Genomic DNA, 26,012 nt, shown 5'->3' on the forward strand with positions numbered 1-26,012 from the left:
TGCATTTCACCGGCTGGCGGTTCTCACCGCAGAAACAAGCCGGAGAGCAGGTCTGTTTGCTGCATGTCACGACACACCACGCACCTGCAATGAGAATCCATCCCGTTATCTTGTCGATGTCTGCGAGGGGATGCATGCCCTGAAACAGGTTGATCCGAAGTGCTGCTCTTGGGCAGCATTTCCCGCCCAAGCTGTTCTGTACCGATTTCCTTTCACCTCAGCTCCAGCTAGAGGATTTCAATCCAGAGGATTTCAGAGATTTCCAATCCGGAGGATTTCAGGGGCGCCCGGCAATCCCGGCGCTGCTGCCTCACTTCGGAGCACCCGAGCAGCCCCGTCCCGGGGACAAGCGCAGCGTCCAGCGCCCGCCGGCATTTCAGTTTTGCCTTGAACTCCACAGGGCGCTGCAGGATCAGAGAAGCAGCAGAAGGTATGACCTGCCCCAGCTTGCCCTCTTTATGTCCTGTGCACCGTTTGCTATACATTGTGAATATAATTAACACTAACATACGTTAATTAACTCTTCCTGTCCAGCACCGCCGCCGTTTCCCGGCCCGGGAGCCCGGGCGGGCGGAGACGCGCCCCCTCCCCGCGTCTGGCGGCGCCGCTCTCAGCCGCCAGGGGGCGCCGCCGCGCCAGAGAAGAGCGGGAGGGCGGTGGTCCCTCGCGGCCACCGTACCGCCCCGCCCCCCGGGAGCCGAGCCGGCGAGGTCTGGCCTAGGGCGGCCACCGTAAGGCCTCCGCCTCCTCCCGGCGGCGCCCATTAGGGGGCGCTGCGGTGCGGCTTCCCGGCATGCCCTGCGCGCGGCCTTCGCCCGCCCCTCCCGAGCCGGGCGGAAGCGGGGAGGGAGGGAGCGAGTGCCACGTCCCCGGCGCGCGGGGCTTTGTGCGGGGAACAGCGCCGCCGCCGCCCGCCCCCAGCTATGGGCGCCTCGCAGAGCGTCGAGATCCCCGGCGGGGGCACCGAGGGTTACCACGTCCTGCGGGTAAGGGCGGCGGGGAGGCGGGCGTGCGCCCCGGTGTCCGTTAGGCCGGCGGCGGCCCTTGGGCCCAGCGGCCTCTCCCTCCGTGGGTCCGCGCTCCGGCGGCCCGAGGGGCTCCCCAGGCCTCTCGGCGGGGAGGCGCTCGGGCAGCGGCGGCGGTTGGGACTCCCGGCGCCCGCGGCCGGGTCTCCGCCGCGGCTTGTGGCAGCGGTGAAGCTCGCGGCGGGGTGGGCGCTGCCGGCTCCCTTTGCCGGAGGAGCGGGGAGGCGGGCTGCCGCGCCGCGCGGGGCTCTCCGGGCGCCCCGCCAGCAGGGCTCAGCTCCGCGCTGCCGCTGCCCGCGCCCTGTCCCGGCCCCGAGCCGCCTCTCCCCGGCTGGAGGGATCCCGGTGGCCCCGACTGTGCCGTCCGGTTGCACCGCCTGCGCTTCGGTTGTAAACAGGCCGGGAGGGACGGTGCGTGGGGGTGACGCTGCTTTCTGCGGAGGGTAAGGCTGCCTCTCCTCTAGAAATGCTGTTAGCACACCAGCTTGCACGCGTTCAAGCTGCTGCTTAACAGCTGCAGCCCTGACGGCTTTATCTTGATCATTGCACCGTGATCCAAACTGTAGCAGCTTCATTCCTCGACAGCAGTTTCAGGGGTGTTAGATCAAGGTATTTAAATGACAGGCGTCACACCTGCCTGAGCCGCATTCGCAGTGAGGGCAGTGTTGCTATTTTTCATAGTTACATAGGTTTTGTTCATGCTGTGGCCACAGAATTTTGGTTTTGTGTGCAACAAAATACTTTGGTAGACTGCATTAAAGGTCTTGTGAGCAGCCTTTTGGAAGTCCTTTCTGTAGCCTGTGTTTCCCGTTCGGTGAGCAGAACGGTGCCTGGGTTGTGTCCTTGAATCTGATGCAGTGGGTGATACAGTAACTTTGCCGGAGTTACTTAATAGCCTCGCCCACGCCACCGCGCTTTGCCACCGTAGCCGGAGCGTGAGTACCCTTACTGTAGGCACCGAGCTGGGCTGGTTTTTCCTTGGCGTCGGACCTTCTCAGATCAGCTCTAGCTCAGATCAGCTAGCCCCATATTTTGCACATGTGAAAGAGCACAAGACCTCAGCTCATATGAATTAGTACTTCCTTACTTGGTCTAGCTTGCTAGCAGCAAGCTACAGCTACATGTAGAATACTGTGGTGAAAAAAGAACACAGATCGTTTGTCAGGTGTTAAAAAATGCTTGCTGTAATGCTTTTAAGAAGCAAATGTTGATGTTTTGATCAAATCTGAACATTCATGTGTTAAAATTTACATATAGGCTAAAGTCATAGGTGGTCTTTTGTTTCTCCCTTTTAATGTTACTAATATATAACAATCCAGTGTTTCTAATAAATGACAGCCCATTTCATCTTTCCCTTTCCTCCACAAAAAAACACTTTCGCAGTTTGGTAAAAGTGGCACACTTTTTTTTTTTAGCATACTGTAGCGTAAATATCATGTGCTTTTTACATTTGAGGGTTGTAAAATCAGTAAGTACTCTGCAGTTAGAGTTTCAGTTGTGTCGGATTCATCAGTTCATACTGTTTGACTGACGCACGTTAGTAAACTGAGGTATATCTCTCTTATGAAGTATAATCTACTTATTTTTTCTTGTAATCTTGCTTGAATCTGGCACCTTTTGGTTGTAATGTTTTTGCTGTGACTTGAAGTGGCAGTGTTTGGTTGCCAGTCTTTGTAAATGTAGTTGGTAGGTGCACATTAAAAAAGTTGATTTCTGAGACTACAGCTGTATTGACATTAAATGCAGGAAAGGACCTGCCTGTTGTCTTAAACAGACTGATGTCTCAATTTTTCACTGCCTTATCTTCATGCTGATATCTTTAGATGCCACAACAATGAGCAATTTTTTTTTCTGTGGACAGGCATCTTAAATGGCATCATGATCCCAGTCTAACAGGAATTAGGGTTATACTTATATGTAATTGGGAGTGTAGATTCAGAATAGAGAAGAATTCTGGTTTCACAGTTATAATTTGGAATGTTTACATTGATATGCGTGTGGCATAAAAGTGACTAGAATTTTCTTTTATAGTTTTTCCAAGTTTAATTTTCCAGTTGGTATTCTGTAGTAAATTTGTTACAGACAGGTGTCTTTGGCTCACACTGTTAGAGGAACTCTGCACAAACACTCTGTCTGCATGGACAGAGTCAGAACTCTGGTAGAACTCGGGGTCAAGCAATACTGCTGTTTTCTTCTGATTTATTCTCAAGTAGATTTTCTTTCTGAGCTCAGTATCTTAATCGGATAAATGAGAATGCTAAAAGGAAAACAGCAGTAGACTTTCAGTGTTACAGGTCTAATTCAGATAAGGTCAGATTTCTTTGGTAATGCCAAATTTCTGTCAATAGTATATAGTGGTCATTTTTAAGACTGCATTAGTTGTTGGAAAACTAGAGAAATGTCAGAAAATATTTTCAGTTATTGGAAGAATTTGTTTAGGTAGTGCAGATAAATGAAAAATATTTGTTAAAAGACCATGAAACAAATGAGTTAATGTTGTTCAGAATGACTGTAGGAGCCAAGTACAAGTTGCCAGAGGGATGAGCAAACTGAGACTGTTGCAAGTCACAGTGAGACTTTCAGACTGCACGTGCTGCCTCCCTACAAAACTGGTAGCAAGTCTCTTGCTCTGCTCACTTCAAACAGGAGCAGAAATATATACAGCAAGTGAACAATATCATCATTAATTTCTGACATAATTTTTGCTGCTCCTGCTAATACTCAGTGCAAGATTGCTTTCATTGTGAGCTTTATGATCAGTACGCTTGTAACAGTGCACACTTGAGAGGAAAAGTTGCTGTGGGTTGCACTGTTGGGGTTTCTAGACACTGAAATGTAGCCTTTTTTAAGAGGGAGAGACAATTACAAACTGTTGCCCTAGTCTCTTCATAGATATACCTAATAATCAGTGATTTGTTTGAAACAATCCTTTGGAATACATTTTTATTCATTATATGTGCTCTTGCAGTTAGACTTCCATTTACTGATTCATGTAATGTGCTCATAAATCATTCTTTTAACTAGTACCTCCCAGGCTGGTAGCATGCAATGCTCTTTAACCTCTAGAAATTTTCTTTGTTGTTTGTTTTTCTCCTCTATAAGTTTCCTTTAACATAAGTTGTGTGGCCGATTAGTGCAACTGTCTGACTCTGTGTATTGCTCAGTATGCATTTGTTTCTGCCCTTCAAAACAGAATGAAGGAAAAATTTGAATAACTTTCTTGTTCAGCAATGTGAAACTGCTATAGTTTGCCCAGGCTGATGTAATTGACAATTTCTTCAACTAATAGCTGATGTTACAACAACCCCATGCAACACTGCAGGCTTGGGGAAGAGTGGTTGGAAAGCCACCAGGCAGAAAATGACCTGGGGGTGTTGGTTGACAGCTGGCAGAATATGAGCCAGCAGTGTGCCCAGGTGGCCAAGAAGGCCAATGGCATCCTGGCTTGTATCAGAAATAGCGTGGCCAGCAGGACTAGGGAAGTGATCGACCCCCTGTACTTGGCACTGGTGAGGTCACACCTCAGATAAAGTTTTGGGCCCCTCACTACAGGAAAGACATTGAGGTGCTGGAGCATGTCCAAAGAAGGGCAATAAAGCTGGTGAGGGGCCTAGAGGACAAGTGCTGTGAGGAGCAGCTGAGGGAAGTGGGGTTGTTTAGCCTGGAGAGAAGGAGGCTCAGGGGAGACCTTATCGCTCTCTGTAACGGCCTGAAAGGAGGTTACAGCAAGGTGGGTGTCACTGTCTTTTTCTCAAGTAACAAGTCATAGGATGAGAGGAAACAGCCTCAAGTTGTACCAGGGGAGGTTTGAATTGGATATTAGGAAAAATTTCTTCACTGAAAGGGTTATCAAGTGTTGGAACAGGCTGCCCAGGGAAGTTGCCGGCATGTAGATGTGGTGCTTAGGGACATGTAAACCATGGTGGATTTGGCAGTGCTAGGTTTGTGGTTGGACTTGATGATCCTAAAGGTCTTCTCCAACCTAAACTATTCTATGTAAGAATTTTTATTTGCAAGAGATTTGTATGCTACTGTGTTATGTGCTGTTCTCCCTAAAAGATACTGAACAGCAGTGCCCAAAGTTTAGAATTATAATCTGAGTGCTTTGGTTCGTTGTAATAGAGATACAAATGTGTTGCCATAAAGAGATGACTTATTTTTTAAGGGAGGCTCACATTTTAAAAGCCTGGGTTAAATTCTCTGTGCTAAAATAAAATTTGATTCTACATATAGGGAATCTTATTTTCTTACAAAAAGCTTATAAAGCTTTTTCTCTTGAGAACTGGACGTTTAATAAGGAGATTCAGTATGGTTATACAGTGTAATGTGTTAGAATAGCTGACAGAAATAAAATAGATTGTCAGACCTAACAGGAATTGCTTCTACATGATACATAATAAAATTTTATTACCAATTACAGAACGGGTGGGAGAACTACAAACAAACTTCCAGCATTTTGTTGTTAATAAAGTAAATATTAGTAAGCATTTCTTATGTTGGGGGAAAAAAGCTTCAGAGCTTCTGCTCCTTGGAAGTTGTGTATTTAGTGCTTGAAGCTAAGCTTCTGAAAGTTTAAGTGGACACTAGTGTAAGTTATCTGATGTTTAGATGTCGTGAGAGCTGCCTTCTGCCTCTGAAAATCAGGGTTTCCATGCCTGATTCCATTTACTGTAGCACTGCTTGCTTGGACCTTAAATTTGTGACTGTTGTGTTGCTGAGCAGCCTTATTATAATGTATAATGTACAAGATATACTGTGTAGGCATGGAGCGATAGTGTTGGGAAAGGTTTTCAGCAAAGAGAAATTTTATATATTTACCAAAAAATGTTTTAAGTAATACAGATTAAAATTAGAGTCTTGACCTTGAAATATTTTCCCTGTTTAATTCTTGACAGTGAATTAAAAGCGAAATAATTAATGTGTAGTCTATGTGCTCAGCATCCCTGCTGTTATCTTGGTGAGAAACTGAATTTCTGCAGCATTGTACGAGGCTGAAAAAGTCATACAGCCGTTTTCTGCCTTCTGACATTCAGCATTCTTGATAGAGGTTTTCTCTGCTTGCTCTTAAAAGCTGCAGTTCCACAGCTTCTCTGGGTAGTCTGTTCCACTGTTTTTCTCTGTTAGAAAGTCATGGCATTTACCCACAGGAGTCTATAACTTATATGTCTGAACTATCACCTGGTTTTGAGAGAATTAGGCTTCCCAAGCTGCCGTGGCTGGTATCTTGCCTGCTGTGGCATCTGTTGTAAATGGTATTACTTGATTATTTCTCAGTCCTTATTCAATTACAAAGGCAAGTTACTGAATACCTTCTTGGGGCATACAGCAAAGCTGCATGAAGCCAGATTGCTCAGGAGGCCTAGAGTTTGTATACGTGGAATCTTTATTTCCATCATTAATAAGTTTTTTGTGCCCTTGTATTTTCTATGGTCCCTGCTTATCCTCTGTTGCTGTAGTTCCTGGGAGTGAACAATGGCCACAGAGCTTTGAGCAGAGAGCTGTGTTGTGCATTTGGCACTGTGTGATGGTGATGAATTGTGCAGGTAGCTGGCTGAAAATGAGGTGGTGTGACACAAAAACTATATGGGGTCAGTGTGATTGTTGTGCAGGGCAGAGTATTTAGCTTCTTTAAGGAGGAGATGTTTCATGTGGAATGAACTCGGAACTTCTGTTTTGCATTTCTGGGACTGCCAGGCATAAAAATGCTTTTCTCTCAGGGATGTTGGGCCCAAACAAACTAGGGAAATAGGAAACTGTGACTGAACCTGTGCAGGGCAGCATGAGGAAATGTTATGACAGAAGGGATGCAGCTACGTGCTTCTGAGGTGTGTGTATGGTTGAAGTAACTGTAAGAGCTTGATTTCTTTTAGATACAGCTTCTGGATATTTTTTACATACCCACTTAGAAACAAACCATGCAGAGATGTTCAGGATTGTGATGGATTTGGGGGAAGGTGTTCAACACCTGAAGATACTTTCTGCAGTTCCTTCATCAGCTTGGGGTAGACTATAAATAATTTACCTAGAATATCAAATCTATACATCCTAATGTCAGTGAGCTTGACATTGATGGATGCTGAACATACGTAATTTTCACTTATTGTAGGTGCCTCTTCTTATTTTAAAAGTTTACCTTGTTGAATACTGGTCACTGTTGGCTCACAGTGTTGAGGATATAATCTATCGGAGGTTGTGGGGAAGGGATATTGTGTCAGAGTGTATGGGTTTAGTTGTTTAGGTTTTTTAAGAAGTTGATTTGGAAATGGAGGAAAACCTGTGAATAAAGAGTGGACCATGTCAGGACTGCTTTTGCAGCTGTCCTACTGTGTGAATGAAGTCTGGCTTTTCATGGTTTCAAGGCCGTGACATATATCCAGTCCTAACAATCTGATGTGCTATCTGAATAAATGTGTCAGTTTGCTGGATTTACTGATTTTTTTTAAATGATGAAGTTTAAAATTCTTGTTTTCCCAATAACTTCTGAAACCATCTCTTGATTTCATTTTGGTATAAAGCCTTTGTCAGGCTCATTAAAACCACAAAATTTAAGTTTTCGTATGTCACGTGCAATATGTGGTGGTAAGAGAGAGAGGCTATTAAAGTATTTTCACATCACCTCCCTAAACTAGAGGGAAGAACAACAAACAGCACAAGATCATCCTACATTTGCTACTAGAAAAACTGTATGTTTTGAATGACTTAATTACAGGAGAAACTTCAAGCCTGAGAATGCAATTATGGAACATGTTCATAGGAAACCAGAGTTCTTTAATTCTGCTTTCATGAAACTGGTCGTTTGGCCTTTCTTTGGCAGGAAGGTCTTGAGTACCCAACTTAGTAAGGAAATACTTTCTACATTTAAGAAAAATAATTCATATAGTGATTTTAGCCTCTCTGTGGCTCTTCTCATAAGCTAAAATTTCTGTTTGTGAAGGCTGTTCTGCGGTAGCTATCCGTTATTGAAAGTTTTAATATCTGAAGTTAAAAATGAGCTCTAGGGACAGTCCACTAATGTCAAGGCAACATTCACAATGTGCCTGAGAGTTTCTATGCAGAGGGTCTGCTACATGGAGCTTAGCTTGTACTTTTACCCTGTTACCTGGTGCCCAGCTTGCTATCTGATCTCTAGTTATTCTTGGTGAGAGGCATCTCGAACCAACAGATTAAGGAATATGGAGGCAGTAGTTTGGATCTAGTTAGCAGGACTGCAAGTTACTTTGGTGATTGAGAGCTGTGGTTCCATACAGTTAATATTTGGCAGAGAGGGAGAATATCTGTAACCCCTGTTGTAGGAAATTATTTCCAAGGAGCATGCAGGCATCTTGAAGACACACTTCTGCAGACACACTTCATGTTCTAGTTAGAAATTATAAATGTGGGGTTTGGGGATGTTATTGCTGCCTCAGTGATTTTTTTACTACTTTGGGATAATGCTGGTTTCATACTTTTTTGCTGCTTTTCAAATATTGGACAGCAATCAGTGTGTGTGATGTGACTCTGGAACTACTGATTCCAGAAGATTATTTTTTCTTTAATGAATGTTTAGGTTATGTGACACTGATGTTCTAAGCTTCTGGCATCTGTTAAAGAAAGCTACCCACAAGTAATTTGAGTTTTTCCATGCTCTGATTTTGTGAATATGTTGGGCAGAGATAAATAGACTCTGAGGACTGGTTTAGTAGTAATCAAGCTTTTTTTTTTTTCCATATTGGAATATTTTGTTCTAGATGAGTCATATTAAGAAAACTCAGTTCCTGCAGAATTAGACAGATTTGTACCGGTTCTGTCAGATAGAATAACACATAATAAGAAACGACACTGTAAAGGGTAACACTTTTTAGATCTTTTTGAAAGATGAATGTAGCACATAAAACAAAAAGCCAGCGGGTAAAATGAATCAGCTTACAAATAAAGATAGTCTTTACTACAGAGGTTGTAGGAAAAATCTGATAACCATATTGGAATTACTTTTGTCTATCAGCAGTGCATGTAATAGTAAAAAACAACACTGGCAAAATGTCTTTCAGTTACTCAATTTGTAATTAAAAGCATACTTTAAGCTTCTGGGAGCAATGTGTATCTAATACTTACGCCATGTCCTAGTGGAGTGGTTGAATTATTTGAGCTGCCATGGCTGCAAAATTGCATGTGTCCTTTTTCTTCCAGCTTGTTGGCCCTCTATGTCTCAAGAATGTCAACAGGTGATGTTTAATCATGAGATAACCCGTGCTTATGCAGATGTGACTCTCTTTTTCCTCTTGTAAGATAAAAAGCAACGTCCAACGTTGGTACTTCTGTGGAAGGATACTGCTTTTTTAACCAACTTTTTCAGAATTCAGATTTTTTTTGTCCTTTGACCATAATCGCCTTTATTGAAATAAATATCAACAATTTATCTGCTGCAACTATTAAGCAGTGCTTGTCCCAGGGAGTGACTACTGTTGTGTCATTCCTCAATAATTTATAAATTACTGACTCTTTTTAACTGTTTCTCTCTCTTTTTTTTTTTTTTTTTTTTTTTTTAAAGGGAGGGATTTTTTGGTCAAAAAGATTGTATTTTAACATTTAAAAATCATACATACAAACAGCAGTTGCTTCTGGAACTGCAGTTTGCACGAGTAGAAATATAATTCCTAATCTATGAGTCAGCATTGGTACCCTTTTGGTGAATTCTTGTTTAATTTTGTTAGGTACAAGAAAACTCACCAGGATATAGAGCTGGATTGGAGCCATTCTTTGATTTCATTGTGTCCATCAATGGTTCAAGATTGGTAAGTGTATTGCTATTTTATAACTGAATGTAAACAATGTGTTGAGAATCTTATTAATATAGGTAAGCCAACGCATTTGTTTTATTCAAATATATATAAAATATTTCTCCTTAGTTTAAAATGAGAAAGCCTGACTTCATCAGAAATTAATTTCCTTCACCCTGAGGTTACAATTCTATCAAAAATTTAGCTGGAGAATAAAGATGCAGACAGACATGCTCTCTGCAGAAATGAGTGCCAGCAGAAGATAGTACTACTTACTGATCCACCACTAGCTGCTTGTGTTACTGCCCCCCCCAGTTCTGTCTGTAAGTTGTATGAGAACTTGCAAACTCATTTCAGTCAAAACAGGTTGATTGAAAGAACTGTTGTCAGAGATATTAGTGGGGCAGGAATCATGGGAGAAAATTTTCCAGCAGAGCTGTAGTGAGACAGCAAACCATCGTAACAGTGGAAAAGAACAGCTGTGGGTAAGGTCTTCCCACCAGTACCGCTGGATTCAAGAAAGCCTCTGAAAAGCTGCAAGGCTCACTGTATCACAGGTTTAATTAAAGTGCTTTCATGTATGGAAAGCATGACCTGTTACAGTGAAATCCCAGGTTTCGCTGGAGTTGTATTCTAGAATTGTGAAGGGACTGGGAGCTTGTTACAAAGTAGCTGTTGATACTATTCTGATAATGCACAGTGTTTATAGGACCTTTGAAATACAAAAGTGGTGCTATAGAACTGGATGCTTGCTGTTCTAAACACTAATCCAAGCTCTTGTTTGAACATTCACAGAATAAAGACAATGACACTCTCAAGGACCTGTTGAAAGCAAATGTTGAAAAACCTGTAAAAATGCTAGTGTACAGTAGCAAAACATTGGAACTGAGAGAAACATCAGTGACCCCCAGCAACATGTGGGGTGGACAGGGCCTGCTGGGTGTCAGCATTCGTTTCTGCAGCTTTGATGGGGCCAATGAAAATGTATGGCATGTTTTGGTACGTATGGACTTCCAAGTATTTCTCTTACTGTTGCTTACTATTAAACTTTTTATCTTTTTACTGAAAAGTAAGTATGGGGTACATAAACTATGAGATCAAATTGGTCTGTTTTCTCTTCATTGATTTTGGTTTTGGAAAGACTTTTGAACTAGACCTGTATGTCTATGAGTATGTTATCAAATCTTGTATTTAAATCCATGGTTTTATTACAAGGAGCTCTGAGTATTGTAAGGTATCAAAAGAGATTGTCATTTATCCACTGTTTCACTAGTTCAGTGACTGTTCTACTAACTGTGTTGAAAACTTGACCTGTTTATCTGACTCAAAGCTTGTGTGCAGTGCATGTCTAACTTCTGTTACACCCTGACAGTTATGTAGTGTTTTGTAACTTTCCATCTTAAAACTAGGAAGTGGAACCAAATTCTCCTGCTGCATTAGCTGGACTTAGACCTCATAGTGACTATATCATTGGAGCAGATACTGTCATGAATGAGGTAAGTATATAAAAATAAGATTTGGATTTTTTTTAAATTAAAAAAAAATTGTACCAGGGCAGTTTGAAACATCCTCAGTTCTGTTTGTTCAGTGCTAATGGAAGTAAGTTAATGCAAAGAGGAAGGAGCTCTGGCATGGTGCCTCTTCTTTGTGCTTGAATGCAATTCTGGAAATAAAAACTGCTCTTAAATATCTTCGTGAAGGTAGAAACTTTTTTGTACTCTAATATTAATATTTCAAATAGCACATTTGAAATCTGGGTTTTACCACGTCTTCTAAGTTTCACTAGCAAAGCACACTTTAAAGTTGGCCTTGTGATAAAACAGCAGCACTGCAACAGCTGCAACATGTAGCAGTTACCAGGTTCTGTTACAGAAAGTTAGGACAAGGAAGATGATCATTCTAATGTCAAACGATAAAACAAGGACAAGAAAACCCTTATTTGTTTTTATCCTTTTGCAGTCTGAAGATCTCTTTTCTCTTATTGAAACTCATGAAGCAAAGCCATTAAAGCTTTATGTATACAACACAGATACAGATAATTGTCGGGAAGTGGTGATTACTCCAAATTCTGCGTGGGGTGGAGAAGGCAGGTAAGGAGACCATATGTTACAGGGGGATGGGGTGACTTTCTTATAGCACTAGCCTAAAGCTGCTTAAGCTTTCTACAAAGACAGAAGAAGAGCATCATTATATCAAAGGTGTTTCTGCTATAATAAATTATATATTTACTTGGCATTCAGATTTAGTTACTAGTGGGGTGGGGGGGGTGTATTTACGCAGTGAATTAGCTAGTGCAAAAATGGTTGCTTTCTGCATTAGGCTTCAAATAGTACTTAGGCTGTAGAATATTCTTAAAATGGTATGCAGTAGCCAGAACAGAGGACTGCAAGTAACAACTGTGAGTTGAATTCCAAGCTGTATACCTGATACAGCTGCTTGGTTTAAATAACAATGAAACTTATTTTGTGCTAAATGTTTATTGCTCATATTGATTATTTTGTCATAGAAAATGAGGCAACATTTTGATGGGGAGGGGAAAGTTGTACAGAATTGATGTTGAAACTTCTTGGTGTCTTGAGTCATTCATGCATTGCTTGCTATGGAGTCTGTAGTTGTAAAGTCACTTAACTGACTTCTAAATGTTCATATTTTAAAAGCCTAGGATGTGGCATTGGTTATGGATATTTGCATAGGATACCTACGCGCCCATTTGAAGAGGGAAAAAAAATTTCTCTCCCAGGACAGTTGCCTAGTGCATCTCTCAGTCCCCTCAAAGATGGCTTCACAGAGGTAAGTTGTAGTTGCTTCTTTGGCTTGGTAAAAATGAATTATGATGTTATATTGCTTTTCTGCTTCTATTGGTTCTTGTGGAAACAAACCGTAATGATACAACTTTCTTTTTTTCCTTTCCATAAGGTTCAGTTGTCATCAGTTAATCCCTCAGCCACATTACCCCCTGGGTCAGCTGGTCTCGAGCAGAGTCTTTCAGGACTTTCTATTAGTTCGCCCTCAACTACTGTCAGTAACGTTCTCAGCACAGGTTAGTATGGAAATAACTGATTTCTGAAATGCATGGGGTTTCTGACCTCTTTGCATTCATAGGTGTTCCTAGCAATTTAGTAGAAGGCAGAAGAGAATAACATTTTCCCCAAACTTTTCTCAACAACAAAGGCTAGAGTAGTGTAATTGTGCCCTACTTGCTCACAAAATAATTGCAAACAACTTCTATGAGAAATACAATGCATATTTTTCTTCATCACTATTTTTCTTCATCAACATTTTATGTTTAAGGCCAATAGTAAAAAAATATTTATTTGTACTCCTTGAGGAAGGGAGCTGAAGTGTTGTATGCTTAAAATTAATGTTCTTTTCCTGTATACTGCACCAGGTGTTCCAACAGTTCCATTATTACCACCACAAGTCAGTCAGTCTCTTACCTCTGTGCCACCAGTTAACCCAGCAACTACATTACCAGGTGAGTAGGTTAAATTCCTTAAAACATATCTGAAACAAGAATTGTAAGGGAGCAAGGGAAGAGAGCTGTCTTTTCCACTGCTTTTTTGGGGGTGGGAGGGTATAATTTCATATAACATACACATTTCATGTTAAAGATCTCTGTACAACCTCTACAATCTTAAGAATCTTTTTTTTTTTTTTTTTTTTAGAGTATGTGCACAGCATGTCTGTAACACAGACAACTAAGTTGGTGTCCTGGTTTTGGCAGGGACAGAGTTAATTTTTCTTCTTAGTTGCTAGAACAGTGCTGTGCTTTGGATCCAGTATGGGATTTGGTATGAGAAGAATGTTGATAATACACTGATGGTCTTAGTTCTTGCCAAGAGATCCAGGACTTTCCAGCTCCCCATGTCCTGCCCATGTGCAGGTGTACAAGAAGCTGGGAGGGAGCACAGACGGAGCACTGGACCCAAACTGACCAATGAATATTCCCTATCATGTAATGTCATGCTCAATATATAGACAGTCAGCAAGGAAGGGGGAGGTTTCTCTCTTGCTTCTGGGATTGTGGTTTTGGGATCTTGTGTTTTTCAGGATCATTAGCTGGGAACGGGCTGTGTATCAGTTGGTGGGTGGTGAGCAGTCACATTGTGCATTACCTGCTTGTACTTTTTATTACTGTTTTATATCAATTATTAAGCTGTTTTTATCTCAAACTATGGCAGTTGGCAACAATCTTTACAATCATTTACTTTTAGAGCCCCCTGCACAATAGATGCAGCATTCAGGATTTCTTATTAGCTTTCCTATTTGTAACATTTCCTGAGTTGATATATAGTTACTGTCCATAGTTCATAAATTGTATGTTGCAAAATACTTTTGTAAATAACTTCACAGTTTCTGGTTTGTCCTTTGCATTCGGACATCATGACAGAAGAAAGATCCGAGAAGGCATGTCTTGCCTATTTTTTGCATTCCTTTTACATGTAAAACCTCCATTTTAGGAAACTCCTTTTTAATACTCAGCTTGATCATTCTTCCTAGTATAAATAGAGGGCTAACAATATAGAACTGTATGTTGCAGTTAATCTATCTGAATTTAGTGATTTAAACTGGTATAACAGAAGAGTCTGTCTACAAAGTGGTGTGCATTATTTCGTGATAATAATGAACATTTCAAGCAGTAGTGTTCCAGAATTATTCACAGTGGGTAAGGTGAGGATTGTGTAGGATTTTGCCATGTAATTGGTGCACTGGTGCAGGACTCTATTGTGCATTCCAAAACACTGAAAGAGTTGTATTTCTAGTTGTATTTCTAATGTTATGTGACAAGTAGCTAAAGATGTGTCCAAAAGTTTTAAGTAATGCTTGGAGGTATGCTTTCTAACGTATTAAAAATACCTAGTAGAGCTAAGTGCATGCAAACCAGGGCACAGAACTTTAATCTTGTACTGCTTAGAGAAAATAGCAAACTACTAAGAAGTTCAGTTTCTGTTAATGTAGTCTTCTTCCCCTTTCCCAAAATCTGCACATACGAATTTTCCATTCACTTTGTTCTCTGAATAGTATTATTGATTTTTTGAAAGCTATTAGAATATTTCTTGCAATTTGCATGGTCATACTAGTGAAATTGTAAGTAATAAATATACAAGAGGTTTAAAATTTGAGTGAATTTGTTTGAAGTTCAGCTTTTTTCAGATTTTAAAAAGAGTTCAAACCCAAGTTGCTTGTAGCTGAGCTGAAAGCTCTTTGAGTCAGATTATGTCAGCCTTTGTGGCTAATGAATTCACAGGTAGGTAAAGATGACTGGTTTTTAATCGAAATCTGTGTGCAGTGGCCTTGCTTTAAGACTTTTCTCCTCTTTGTCTTATTACTGTAGTATCAACAGTTTATTTCAGAAATAGCCTTCCCTGAGCTAAGCACAAAGTAGGAATAGAGCCCTTTATCCCAGAAACGCAGCTCTTCTAAGACAGAAAATTCAGGAGTGGAAAGATGTTCCATAGCAAACACAGTGATGGAAGGGCATGTGTTGTGTTCATCATATGTTTCTCTTCTATTTTCAGTCCTTCCTGACTCTGAAAGTTACTTTGTCTTGCCTTTTCTATATATTTTTATGTTTAACTCTAGTTATGAACTAAGTAGAAAAGACTAATAATAGAGTAATCAATATTAGAGATCAGAAATACTATGTATTTTGTCCTATTATTATCTTCTGCCATTCAAATTAGGAATGAAGGGCTTCTGGTATAGTGCTGCGGTGAAATAACTACCTTTGTTAAAAGCTGAACTTGGAATGCAAACCTACTAATTTCCTTGAAATGAGATTCTGCTTTCCTCAAAAATCTGAAAGGTTGGGATCATGTATTTGCTAGTCCGGACTTCCTGCAATAGGTATCTGTTTTCACTGTGCAACTCAAAAGCTGAAACTCGGGATGTATTTGCATTCTTATATGTAAAGATTTATAATCAAGATGTAAAGCAATATAAAATAACTTTGTTATCAGTAAGATCTCAGAAACAGTTAGGAAAAAACAATTTTAAGTTTTCAGCTGTAACTTTTCCACTCTTCTCTTAGGTCTGATGCCATTACCAGCAGGGCTTCCCAACCTGACTGATCTGTCCAAACTTAATTTACCTGCACCACACATTGTTCCAGAAATCATACAGCCTGGTATGTGCTTCTGCAAACTGAAACGCTCTAATAATGGGTCTCTCCTTGACGATCCTTGACATTCTCATCTGGAAGAGGATAAATTGAATGCTTGTCTGAGATGGGAGTTGACGGTAGTACCCAGATTAGGTAGACAAGGAATATGTCTTTAGGTAAACTAATTCTAAACCTGTGTCTGTATTTAGTTGTTTGGTCTCATATTACCTGATTTATGATCTCAAAAGTGATTGTGCCAAGAGTGAAAGTATATAGTTTTATGGGTAGAAGAAACTATGAGGTGTTTCTTGTATGCTAGATGAGGAGATCGAAGCACCCTGACTGAATGCCAAAAGTACAAACTGATACTTGATTTATAGTTTTGAATAAAACAAAACTGCTGATGGTGGACATGGAGCAAGCAAAAAGAAACTGGAAGCTTATATAGAATAAGGTTCTTGTTAACTTCTTGTTTCTGGCAGTTTCAGTGAATGCCAGAAAAATCTAATCATCAGTATTAATGCATTAAATACCTAGTCCTCTGGGGAGGTAGAAACAAACTTGAGTTTATTCTAATTCTTCAATTCTGAAATCTGAAAAGTATCAGGCTTGAAACTAGCCTGCTGAGTCAGTGCTGCATGTATATCATGCTCATACTAAGTTCAAAAAGCTTCTTCCTCTCCAAGAGTAAATAGGAGATTAGAGAAGGTAAAAACTTCAAGCAAAAGGAGAATCTCTCCAGATCTGTCTGTGGTATGCAGCAGCTCACTGCCTTTTTTCTTTTCTTTCTTTTTTTGTTTTGTTTTCCAATTCTTAGGTTTGCCATCTCTTCCCTCCTTGCCGCCTCTGAATCTAATGGGAATAACACCTCTATCAATGCCACCCAAATGTGTTCCTTTGCTTCCTTTGGTCACAGAGGCATCTACAGTGCCTACAGATTTGCTTCCCTCCATTACTCAAGCCGGAAGCTTTTCCGTCAACCCTGGCACTACTGTAAATGTGGAACAGACCTCTACACTCACCTTGGATAGCGCTACCCCAACTTCTAAGGCAACTATTGTTGACAGATCAAGTGAATCCTCTATAGTTAATGAGAAAACATCTGGAGTCACAGATACACAAGCTTCTGAATCATAACTCCAGATCACTCTGTTGGATTGGCTTGGTATTTATTTAGCCATGGGATACATATTTGAAGAGCAAGCTGTCATTAATTTCATACTAGTTTGTACTTAATCTTTAGGAGTCCTGTAAATAATATGGAGGTATAATAAAAATAAAAGGGGATTTATAAAGTGTTTGTGGTGGGAGGGGAGGAAGAGTACTTGTATGTAACCAAAAAAAAGTCAAGACGGTAAATAGAATTCCACTGCCAAACTCGGAGGTATATGTTTTTAATATAGGCTGACAGCCTTAGCCTGCTAGGCCTGTCCTTGCTTATAATTAGCAATTTTTGCTTCTGATAGAAATGAAGCGGTTCTTGCGTGTGACATTTACGTACCATAGTTCTTGTTCTTTGCAAGTATATTGTTACTACAGTGGGGATGAGAATGTTTAGTCTGAGTTGTAAATTTTAACATTGCAAAACTTCCACCTAAAAATATTTCTATTAAAGTTGCTGAGTGACCTTTAACTGACATCTCGTTATTCAGCTTGTACACAAATCTTTATTTTTAAGCTCTTGAGAGATGCTCAAGCCATGTTTTGTGACTGCTGCTGCGTTGTTTCATACGCCCACTGTAAAATGGCATTTGGAAGGGAATGCAGGAAATGTTAAATGTAGCACACAATTTGGCACTTCATGACTACTGTAAGACACATTAATGGATTTAAGCATACATACAGCAATAAATTTCTGGAATTTTATCCTTTGTGTGACCAAATAGCACATTTATTTGTTTAATGCTTAAATTCTCATTTACCTGTTTTTAGCTCAGCTCTCTCTAGCACAGATCTGTGAAAGGGCTCCCCCCCAGAAGAATGGATCCAAGAGGGAATGCCAGACTTCTTAATGGCAGGCAGGATTAGCACTAGCGATTAGATCCGTTGCAGCAATGAGTCATGAAATCTGCCTGCATATGAGTCATACTTGACTTTTTAAATTGATGTTCAGGTTGAAAATTGTAGATTAACTGTAGATTATACACTTGTATAAACTGCTGTGTGTGCTGTACTCCAGGTGATAGCATTCACTCCTGGTATCAGGTACAATTGATGTGGAAAACTCTTCTGTGCTACTTCAGTCCTTCTGTACTACTGGGATTTCATTTATATGTGTTTTCTACAAGCATGTGCAAACTTTAACCATATCATCAGCAGGCTGGAGCTAAAAGTCTGTCTCAACAGCTACTTAATCCCTTTTGGCAATGTAGTGTGCCTGATCACTGCTGGTCATAATGTCTCAAAGAATTAGCTCAAGTGGAAGCTTTATCCTAATACCTCTTGTCTGGGCTCCTCTTTATCACTTCAGTATTTGTTTTTCCTCTGCCCCACTACTGCACATTTCCTCATCATCTGTTGTGTCAAAAGCCTATGTCAAAGCCAGACTCCAAATATTTTTTTTTTTCACACTGTGAGCAGTTTCTTTTCTCAGCTGCTTGGAGTGTAAAATCCCTCTGCCTTGTTAAGTAGGGTGCCCACCGTTTCTCAGAATGTATTTTTATTGACCTCTGTAAATCCGGTGTCATATACCTCAGAACTAAACCTTGGCATGAGAAGAAGGATGTTCCCTCTTTTCTTTGCTATATACAGAGAAAGTATGTTAGTATTGAGCTTCATCAAACCTCACAGGTCTAAGTCTCTCCTGTAACTCCCTTACATGCTTCCACAGCTAGAATCCTCGTTATTATTGTTTTCCTTTTCTCACCCAAGAAGAGTAGAAATAGAAGTTTTGTTACATAGCAAATATAGAGCAATGGCTGATTGTAATCAGATGCCTTAAACTAGAATCCTCGGGTAGTTTTTTTTGTTCTTACAGTATGGCACAGTGTCCTTTGGAGTAACATCTGAAATTAGCTGTCATGTTTCTATGCTTTCCAACAGCAAGCTGCAAGCTTTTTTAGGTGTGCAGTTGTCTGTAGTAGCAGACAAAATAAGATGCTTACTCTGAAGTTGTACACTTCTGTTAGCTATTTCAAAGTCCCTTGTTGCTGACTTTATAGCTCCAGCTTTTTGATAGGTCTGAGTGTGGTGGAAGTAAGGCAGTGTTTAAGTGTAACCATCAGCAATTCTACTGAAAATAACATGACTTCAGATTTGGCAGTGATGCAGATTCTAAGCTGTAACCTCCCTGCTAAAAAGTCATAAACATTGAAAAGTCAAAAACTTAACACTTAAAATTGAAGCAAGGACCTTGAAGTCATACTGTTGTACTCTGTCCCTGTTTTTAATTCCCTCGACTAGATTTAATGAAACTGTACCTTAATCACTTCTGGTAAGGGTCTTTTAATTATTTTTTCACAAAAAAGAAGAGAGTATAGAGGGATGCGGACTAAGACCTTGTTTCCATGAGTTCATGTATTCAGCTGTTAATGAACAGTTACAAATAGGCATATTAGGTTTATTTAAAATACTGACACATGAAGTTCTTTAACAAGCACTGACAGCAGACAAGGAGACAGATGTACCATGAACATCCCCAGCCTTGTATCTAATTAAGAATGATTAACATGTATGTGACATACTGTAAAAGGAATAAGGTAATTTCCTGCTCCACCAAAGGCCACTCTGGGGGCAGTGGTGTTCAGTGGTGTGTTTGTTGTGAGTGCAGGGCCGTCTCGACAGCTGAAGTGGCGCATTTTGCAGCTTGAGGTTCTGCTGCTGCTCCAGGAAGCAGCTGCCCAAGCTGCAAGGTTGAGGCAGGAGTGTGGACAAAGCGTTAACGGTGAACGTTTCATAGCTTTGGTGGGGTCATATAGTGGGCTGTTTCTGCGCCCCTGACAGCCATCTTTTAAATCAGTCCTGTCCAACGCTAGACCTCCCTCTCGCAATTAGAGCTCCAAGATTTGTTCTTGGGAAATAGCTATTCAGGGCCACGAGATGGCGCTCAATAGTTTCTTGCTGCTGAATTTACAGGATTAGGCTCAGCAATGAGGGTGGTTGGTTCCCGCCCACCCCCCCCCAGCAGCAACTGTAGTCAAATGGATGCCAGCTGGATGCTGAATGATAATACTTTAAGGAATCGCAGATAACTAAAACCCACTGATTTGAAGGCAGAAATGGGCTGAGCTTAAGCTATTTCTAAATTCCAGAATTTTGCTGGCAGTTTGCTGACTTAAGCCATGCTAACCATGGGACAGGGTGAAAGTTTGTTTTGAAGAAAGCAGATCCTTACAGGCAGGGACTCGTTTGAGATACTGTAATGCTGACAAAGAGGCCTGGGTAATATTTCCAACCTCTCAGTGATGTAAGTGCTGATTATGGAATTAAGTTGAAGGGGGCAGGATAAGGATCAGTGATGTTTGATTGTGGCGCCCTGTCTTCCTCAGTTATACACAGGTTTTGTCTGTACTAGTCAAATAAACGTGTTCACAATTACTCCCTACCATGGAGGCCCCACTGGCACCAAGTTCAGATTCTTTGGTCCATCCCTTAGACTTAGACACCTAGAATCCATCTCATTTTAGATCTGAACCCTGTAATGGTAGGCGAGAATCAGTCTGCAAAAGCATCTATTCATTTGTGTTTGTAGTTTATAGCTAATGCATGCTTTGTAGTCCCACTCTGTCCATTCTTCATGGTAGTGCCAATGGTTTAATACATATTTGTGCAGCCCAGCACACAGTGTCTTGCACTATGCTGCACCTTCCTGTAGTAACTTTAGCTCAGAAAGTGAAAATCTTCAAACTGATTTGCCTGTAACTTCTGTGGTTGAAACTTTTTTTAGCTGTGCAATAATGGGGAGCCAGCGCCTACCATAGCACAGTTTTAAAGTGAAATACTTAAGGTGCAAGAACCAGTCTCAAAAAACCAAAACCAAACAACTCACTGCCCCAGACAAACAGAAAACTTCATTTAGCTCAGGTAAATCTTCAACAGTTCTGCCCTGCAGCGCTGGCAAAAGAGTTAAAGCATGGTAATCTGCCATTTTACAGAATACCTAAGAGATTTGCAGATGGGGGCTAGAGAGCTAGTAAGCTGAGCAAGGAACAAATACATCCTTTTCCAGAAGCCTCAATTCATGTCTATCCTTAGGCCTTGTGAATACGTTGCCAGGATGCAGCTAGCAAATCAGAATTTCACTTGGGTGAATGACTGGTGTTTCTGAGGAACAGACTTTGCACATAATTTCAGTTGCAAGTTAGTACCAAAGTGCTGGTTTTGTGTTATGACATACTTGGCATGTGAAATGGCATGAAGACTTAAAGTTCAAAGGCCGCAGACCTGGCATGTGGAGGAGACCTGCTCTGGCTGAGAAGGGTTAGGTGGGGTGCATGGTTTTGCTACCTTACTCACAGCAGGAAAGTGCAGTCCCGTCTGTCCATGGGCCACATGCCTGCCTGTCTACAGCTCTTCCTTGCACCTGGAAAGGCAGAATTTTGCCCTAAGTGGAGACAGCAGAACTGTACTGACAAATAATTATGTTCTCAGCCTTGGAACTTTTACCCTATGGGATCAAAAGGTATGCTTCATCCTTAGTTGTGCAATGTAGTATTTTTATTCTCTCAGAAGTTTACTGTGTTAGGTTCACAGTTAATCTTTTAAAAGCTGCATTCCAGCATTGCTCAGCTCACCCAAAAGAGAGAGTTTCAGAGACCACAGAGGTCAGGCTCACCTTGGGCAACCCGTGGCAACAGTGAAAGCCACTTCTGGCAACAAAACAACCCAATTTAATAACAGTCCTCTTGTCTGAGAGCTGTTTACTTTGCCAGCAAGCAGTTGCTTATTCACGTGCTTGGTTCATGGCCCTTGGAGCTTAGGCGAGCTATGAAACCCCAACAGAAGCTAAAAAAAGAAACATGAGTGATGAACTCAAGCCACAAAGCCTATAGTCAACACAGGCTTGCTAGTTATGTAAGAAAATCTTGCAATGGAAAATTATAATATTAGCAAAAGCAATGCAGAGCTATGAGCTTTACTTCTGACAAGGGGCGCTGGATGTAATGGGAGTCACTGAGGGTTGACTTGCCTGGACCTTTTGATGTGCGGAAAGGACATGATAGTGCTGCCCAGATCCTGCTCCCTGAAGACATGTCTTCCCAACCGTTGCAATTTATCAGCCAACATTGTCTGCTGGCAGCTTTCATGAACAAACGGCTCATTTCAGTGTCCTTACTCCTAAATGAACATTAGTCACAAATAACAAGTCTTCAGCCACCACCACTACATTCTCACCTGGTATAAGAGAAATAGCTTCCAGTTCTTTGCACTGGAAAGAAAGAGAGCATACAGTTCAGTAACTCAGACTTAGCAGCTACCATCTTGCCCTTATCCTTCAAGCTGATCTCCCCTGAAATTCTGGGTTTTGAGTCTTCAAAATAGCCTTCTTTAAAAGCAAACAAGATTTCAAACCTCCCATCCTGGCATTTCTAAGTACCCATTGTATGGAGTTGGAGCTGTGCACATACCATGTGCTTGGATTGGCACATACCATCATCAGACAGTGCTTAAACAATTTAAAGAAATAATCTGGAAACTAAAGCTAACACAGCTAAGTAGTGCAATTTATTTAAGAAATGTTAAAACTTGGAAACAAAAGTTGAAGTTTTTATAAACAGCAGCTCAGTATTAACAGTTACTAGACATCAGTCAAGTTTTATCAGCTATGATGCTAAAAGCTAGAACTGTAAGAAAAGGTATGAGAAGCTATTTCTCAGCACTGTTTATGCCCTCAGGTGAGTTTGTTTTCACATGAAACAGGCAACAGAACAAGCATGGTCTCAGGCACACTTAGTGGTGACACTACTAAGGCTCAGAAGTCTGACAATAGGAGATGGTTTTGTACATATAAACAGTACTTGGGTAAAATCCTCTTAGAGAGCAACTGCAACTGCTAAGAAAATAGAAACCAACTGGAAGTCTGTGTATTGCCAAATAACATGCTGGGCACTGGAAATGGCTGAATTTGTAAAACAATTACCTTTTGTTTCAAGGTTACATTTTTATTTGAAACGTTTCTTACCCATCTTACCAGTGACACCTATTCAGAGAGAAGACAAAAACCACCCAAAACCCACACTTGCTCTCTGGACACTAACTTTAATAATGAAAAGGAGCATACTGTTCCTAACCCTCTTCTTGACCATTTTCATTCCTAACTACAAAAAAAGTAACAAAAACAACATTCTTCTGGATTGCACTGTGCATCTGAATATTTTAGCCTAAAAGTACACATCATAAAGGAGTAGGAAGACTTTGAGGAATTTGGGGTGAAATATCGAGAACTTTGAGGAACGGAACCAATTATTTTTCAAATGCTCCTTGGAAACAGCCATATGTCACTCATATGGAGGCATGCCGTGCACTGTTGGAATTCAGTATAAGCATAGTCTTCTCCAGAGTTGCAGAAGTACTTGCTTCAGCCTTGAATCCTGCCCTTGCAATGCCTACCTGTCAGCCCAACAACTCAACACCATCTCTCAATAAGGCCCCTTCTCTAAAGGACTTGCTGCCTCAGTGACTGCTGCCATATCCCACACTATGGAGGTAATATTTCAGGATAAGGCCTGAAGGCATCTCAGATTCTTGTCCATTATATCACCTTCCTCCCCTTTTTCTCTCTTTGGCTTACTTCTCATGTCGTTTCTAGATGGGGTCTTGTAGTATCATTCAGAAAGGCTAGAAAGGGTTGCTAAAAACACAAGGAGATTTCTTGTGGTGTATAGGAAAGGTGATGCTGAAAGAGAGTTGTTAAAGGGCAGAAGCCAGATGGCTTTCTCCTTACTAATCACTGCATCTGACACTCTGCTTGGCTACTCCACAGAGCAGGGGGGTCCTACTGTCACCTCTTGCCTAGGATTCCTCATTTGCCATCCTCCCACGGGAAATGCCAATGCTTTTTGGACTACTTCTTGGCCCTTCCAAGAAAGGAGCAGAAGTCAGCACCCACATCCACTGCTGGTGAGCTCTGCACACCCTGGTGAACCCCCTTCAGCCACAGCCTGTGCTCCACCTCAGAACATCTTTGTTTTTTCACCTCTGTGGCTTTGGTGGAAGACACTCTCTGGCCTGAGGGGGGGCCTACTTTGCCTCAGTCTTTAGCAGTGAAACTGGCTGTTCCCTGGACACGCAGCCTCATGAGCTGGGAGATGGGGAGGGGAAGCAGATTGAGATCACCACAGTTGAAGAGGGGGTAGTCAGAGACCTGCTACACCACTTGGATGCACACAAGTCTGTGGGACCGGATGGGTTACACCCAAGGGTGCTGAAAGAGTTGGCAGATGTGCTCACCAAGCTACTTTCCATGATTTACCTGAAGTCATGGCTATCTGGGGAGGTCCCATTGGACTGGAGGGTGGCAAATGTGACACCCATCTACAAGAAAGGCAGAAAGGAGGCTCCAGGAAACTATAGACCTGTCAGTCTGACCTCAGTGCCAGGGAAGGTCATGGAGCAGGTCACCTTGAGTGCCATTAAAAGTCATATAATGGACAACCAGGGGATCACGCCTAGTCAGCATGGGTTTATGAAAGGCAGGTCCTGCCTGACAAACCTGATCTCCTTCTATGACAAGATGACCCAACTATTGGATGAGGGAAAAGCTGTCGATATTATCTACCTGGATTTTCAAAAAGCATTTGACAGTTCCCCATAGGATTCTCATAGAAAAACTGGCTGCCCATGGCCTGGATGAGCGAACGGTCTGCTGGGTCAAGCACTGCCTGGCTGGATGGTCCCAGAGAGTGGTGGTCAATGGAGCTAAATCCAGCTGGTGGCCGGTCACAAGTGGTGTTCCTCAGGGCTCAGTGTTGGGACCATTTCTGTTCAACATCTTTATTGATGATCTTGATAAGGACATAGAGTGTATCATCAGTAAGTTCGCAGATGACACCAAGTTAAGCAGGAGTGTCGATCTGCATGAGGATAGGGAGGTTCTACAGAGGGACTTGGATAGATTGGATCAGTGGGCCAACATTAATGGGATGAGTTTCAACAAGGCCAAGTGCCAGGTCCTGCACTTGGGCCACAACAACCCCATGCATAGCTACAGGCTTGGGGAGGTGTGGCTGGAGAGCTGTCTGGAAGAGAAGGATCTGGGGGTTCTAATTGACAAGCAGCTGAACATGAGCCAGCAGTGTGCCCAGGTGGCCAAGAAAGCCAGCGGCATCCTGGCTTGTATTAGAAATAGTGTGACCAGCAGAAGTAGGGAGGTGATAGTCCCCCTGTACTCTGCACTGGTGAGGCCACACCTGGAGTATTGTGTCCAGTTTTGGGCACCTCAATACAAGAGAGATATCGAGGTGCTGGAGCGAGTGCAGAGGAGGGCAACGAAGCTGGTGAAGGGCCTGGAGAACAAATCCTATGAGGAGAGATTGAAGGAGCTGGGACTGTTCAGTTTGAGGAGGAGAAGGCTGAGGGGAGACCTCATCACTCTCTACACCTACCTGAAAGGACATTGTAGAGAGGTTGGTGCTGGTCTCTTCTCACAGGTAATTAGCGATAGAACAAGGGGGAATGGCTTTAAACTGCAACAGGGGAGGTTTAGACTGGACATTAGGAAAAAATTTTTCACAGAAAGAGTGGTCAGACAGTGGAATAGACTGCCCAGGGAGGTGGTGGAGTCACCATCCCTGGATGTGTTTAAGGGTCATTTAGATGAGATGATGGGGAATATGATGTAGGGGAGAACTTGTAGAGTAGGGCTGGTGGTTGGACTCGATGGTCCCAAGGGTCTTTTCCAACCTGAATGATTCTGTGATTCTATGGGTCAGCCAATAGGAGAGAGCGCCCGCAGACATTGCCCTGCGCCTGACACCTGAGACACCACATCCTGTCACTGTGAAGGCACAGCAGTAGTTTTCAAGAGGCAGGTTAGCAACAAGCAGCTTGCTTGCACTCACGTCTGTTGCCTGCTGGAGGAGAGGCACCGTTCTCTCTTCAAAAGGATTAAGAGTAATAGAAATCTGTTGTTATCGCATAGAGGACTGAACTTGAACAACCTCTATGACTGACTGTGATGCTGAGAATGGC

The 26,012-nt window shown here is 41.9% G+C and overlaps 1 protein-coding gene across 1 annotated transcript; it reads left to right on the forward strand.

The window, feature by feature from the left end:
• The first annotated feature begins 809 nt into the window (after positions 1-809).
• GORASP2 (golgi reassembly stacking protein 2) lies at positions 810-17,751 on the forward strand. Its single transcript, XM_074829086.1, has 10 exons — positions 810-986; positions 9,716-9,796; positions 10,577-10,780; positions 11,191-11,277; positions 11,741-11,871; positions 12,439-12,571; positions 12,698-12,821; positions 13,170-13,256; positions 15,813-15,908; positions 16,702-17,751. The coding sequence occupies exons 1-10, from the start codon at positions 924-926 to the stop codon at positions 17,019-17,021; spliced, it is 1,326 nt and encodes a 441-aa protein (XP_074685187.1). The 5' UTR covers positions 810-923; the 3' UTR covers positions 17,022-17,751.
• Positions 17,752-26,012: the final 8,261 nt, after the last annotated feature.

Source organism: Strix aluco, chromosome 6, assembly GCF_031877795.1.
Source record: "Strix aluco isolate bStrAlu1 chromosome 6, bStrAlu1.hap1, whole genome shotgun sequence".
Taxonomy (NCBI): Eukaryota; Metazoa; Chordata; class Aves; order Strigiformes; family Strigidae; genus Strix; species Strix aluco.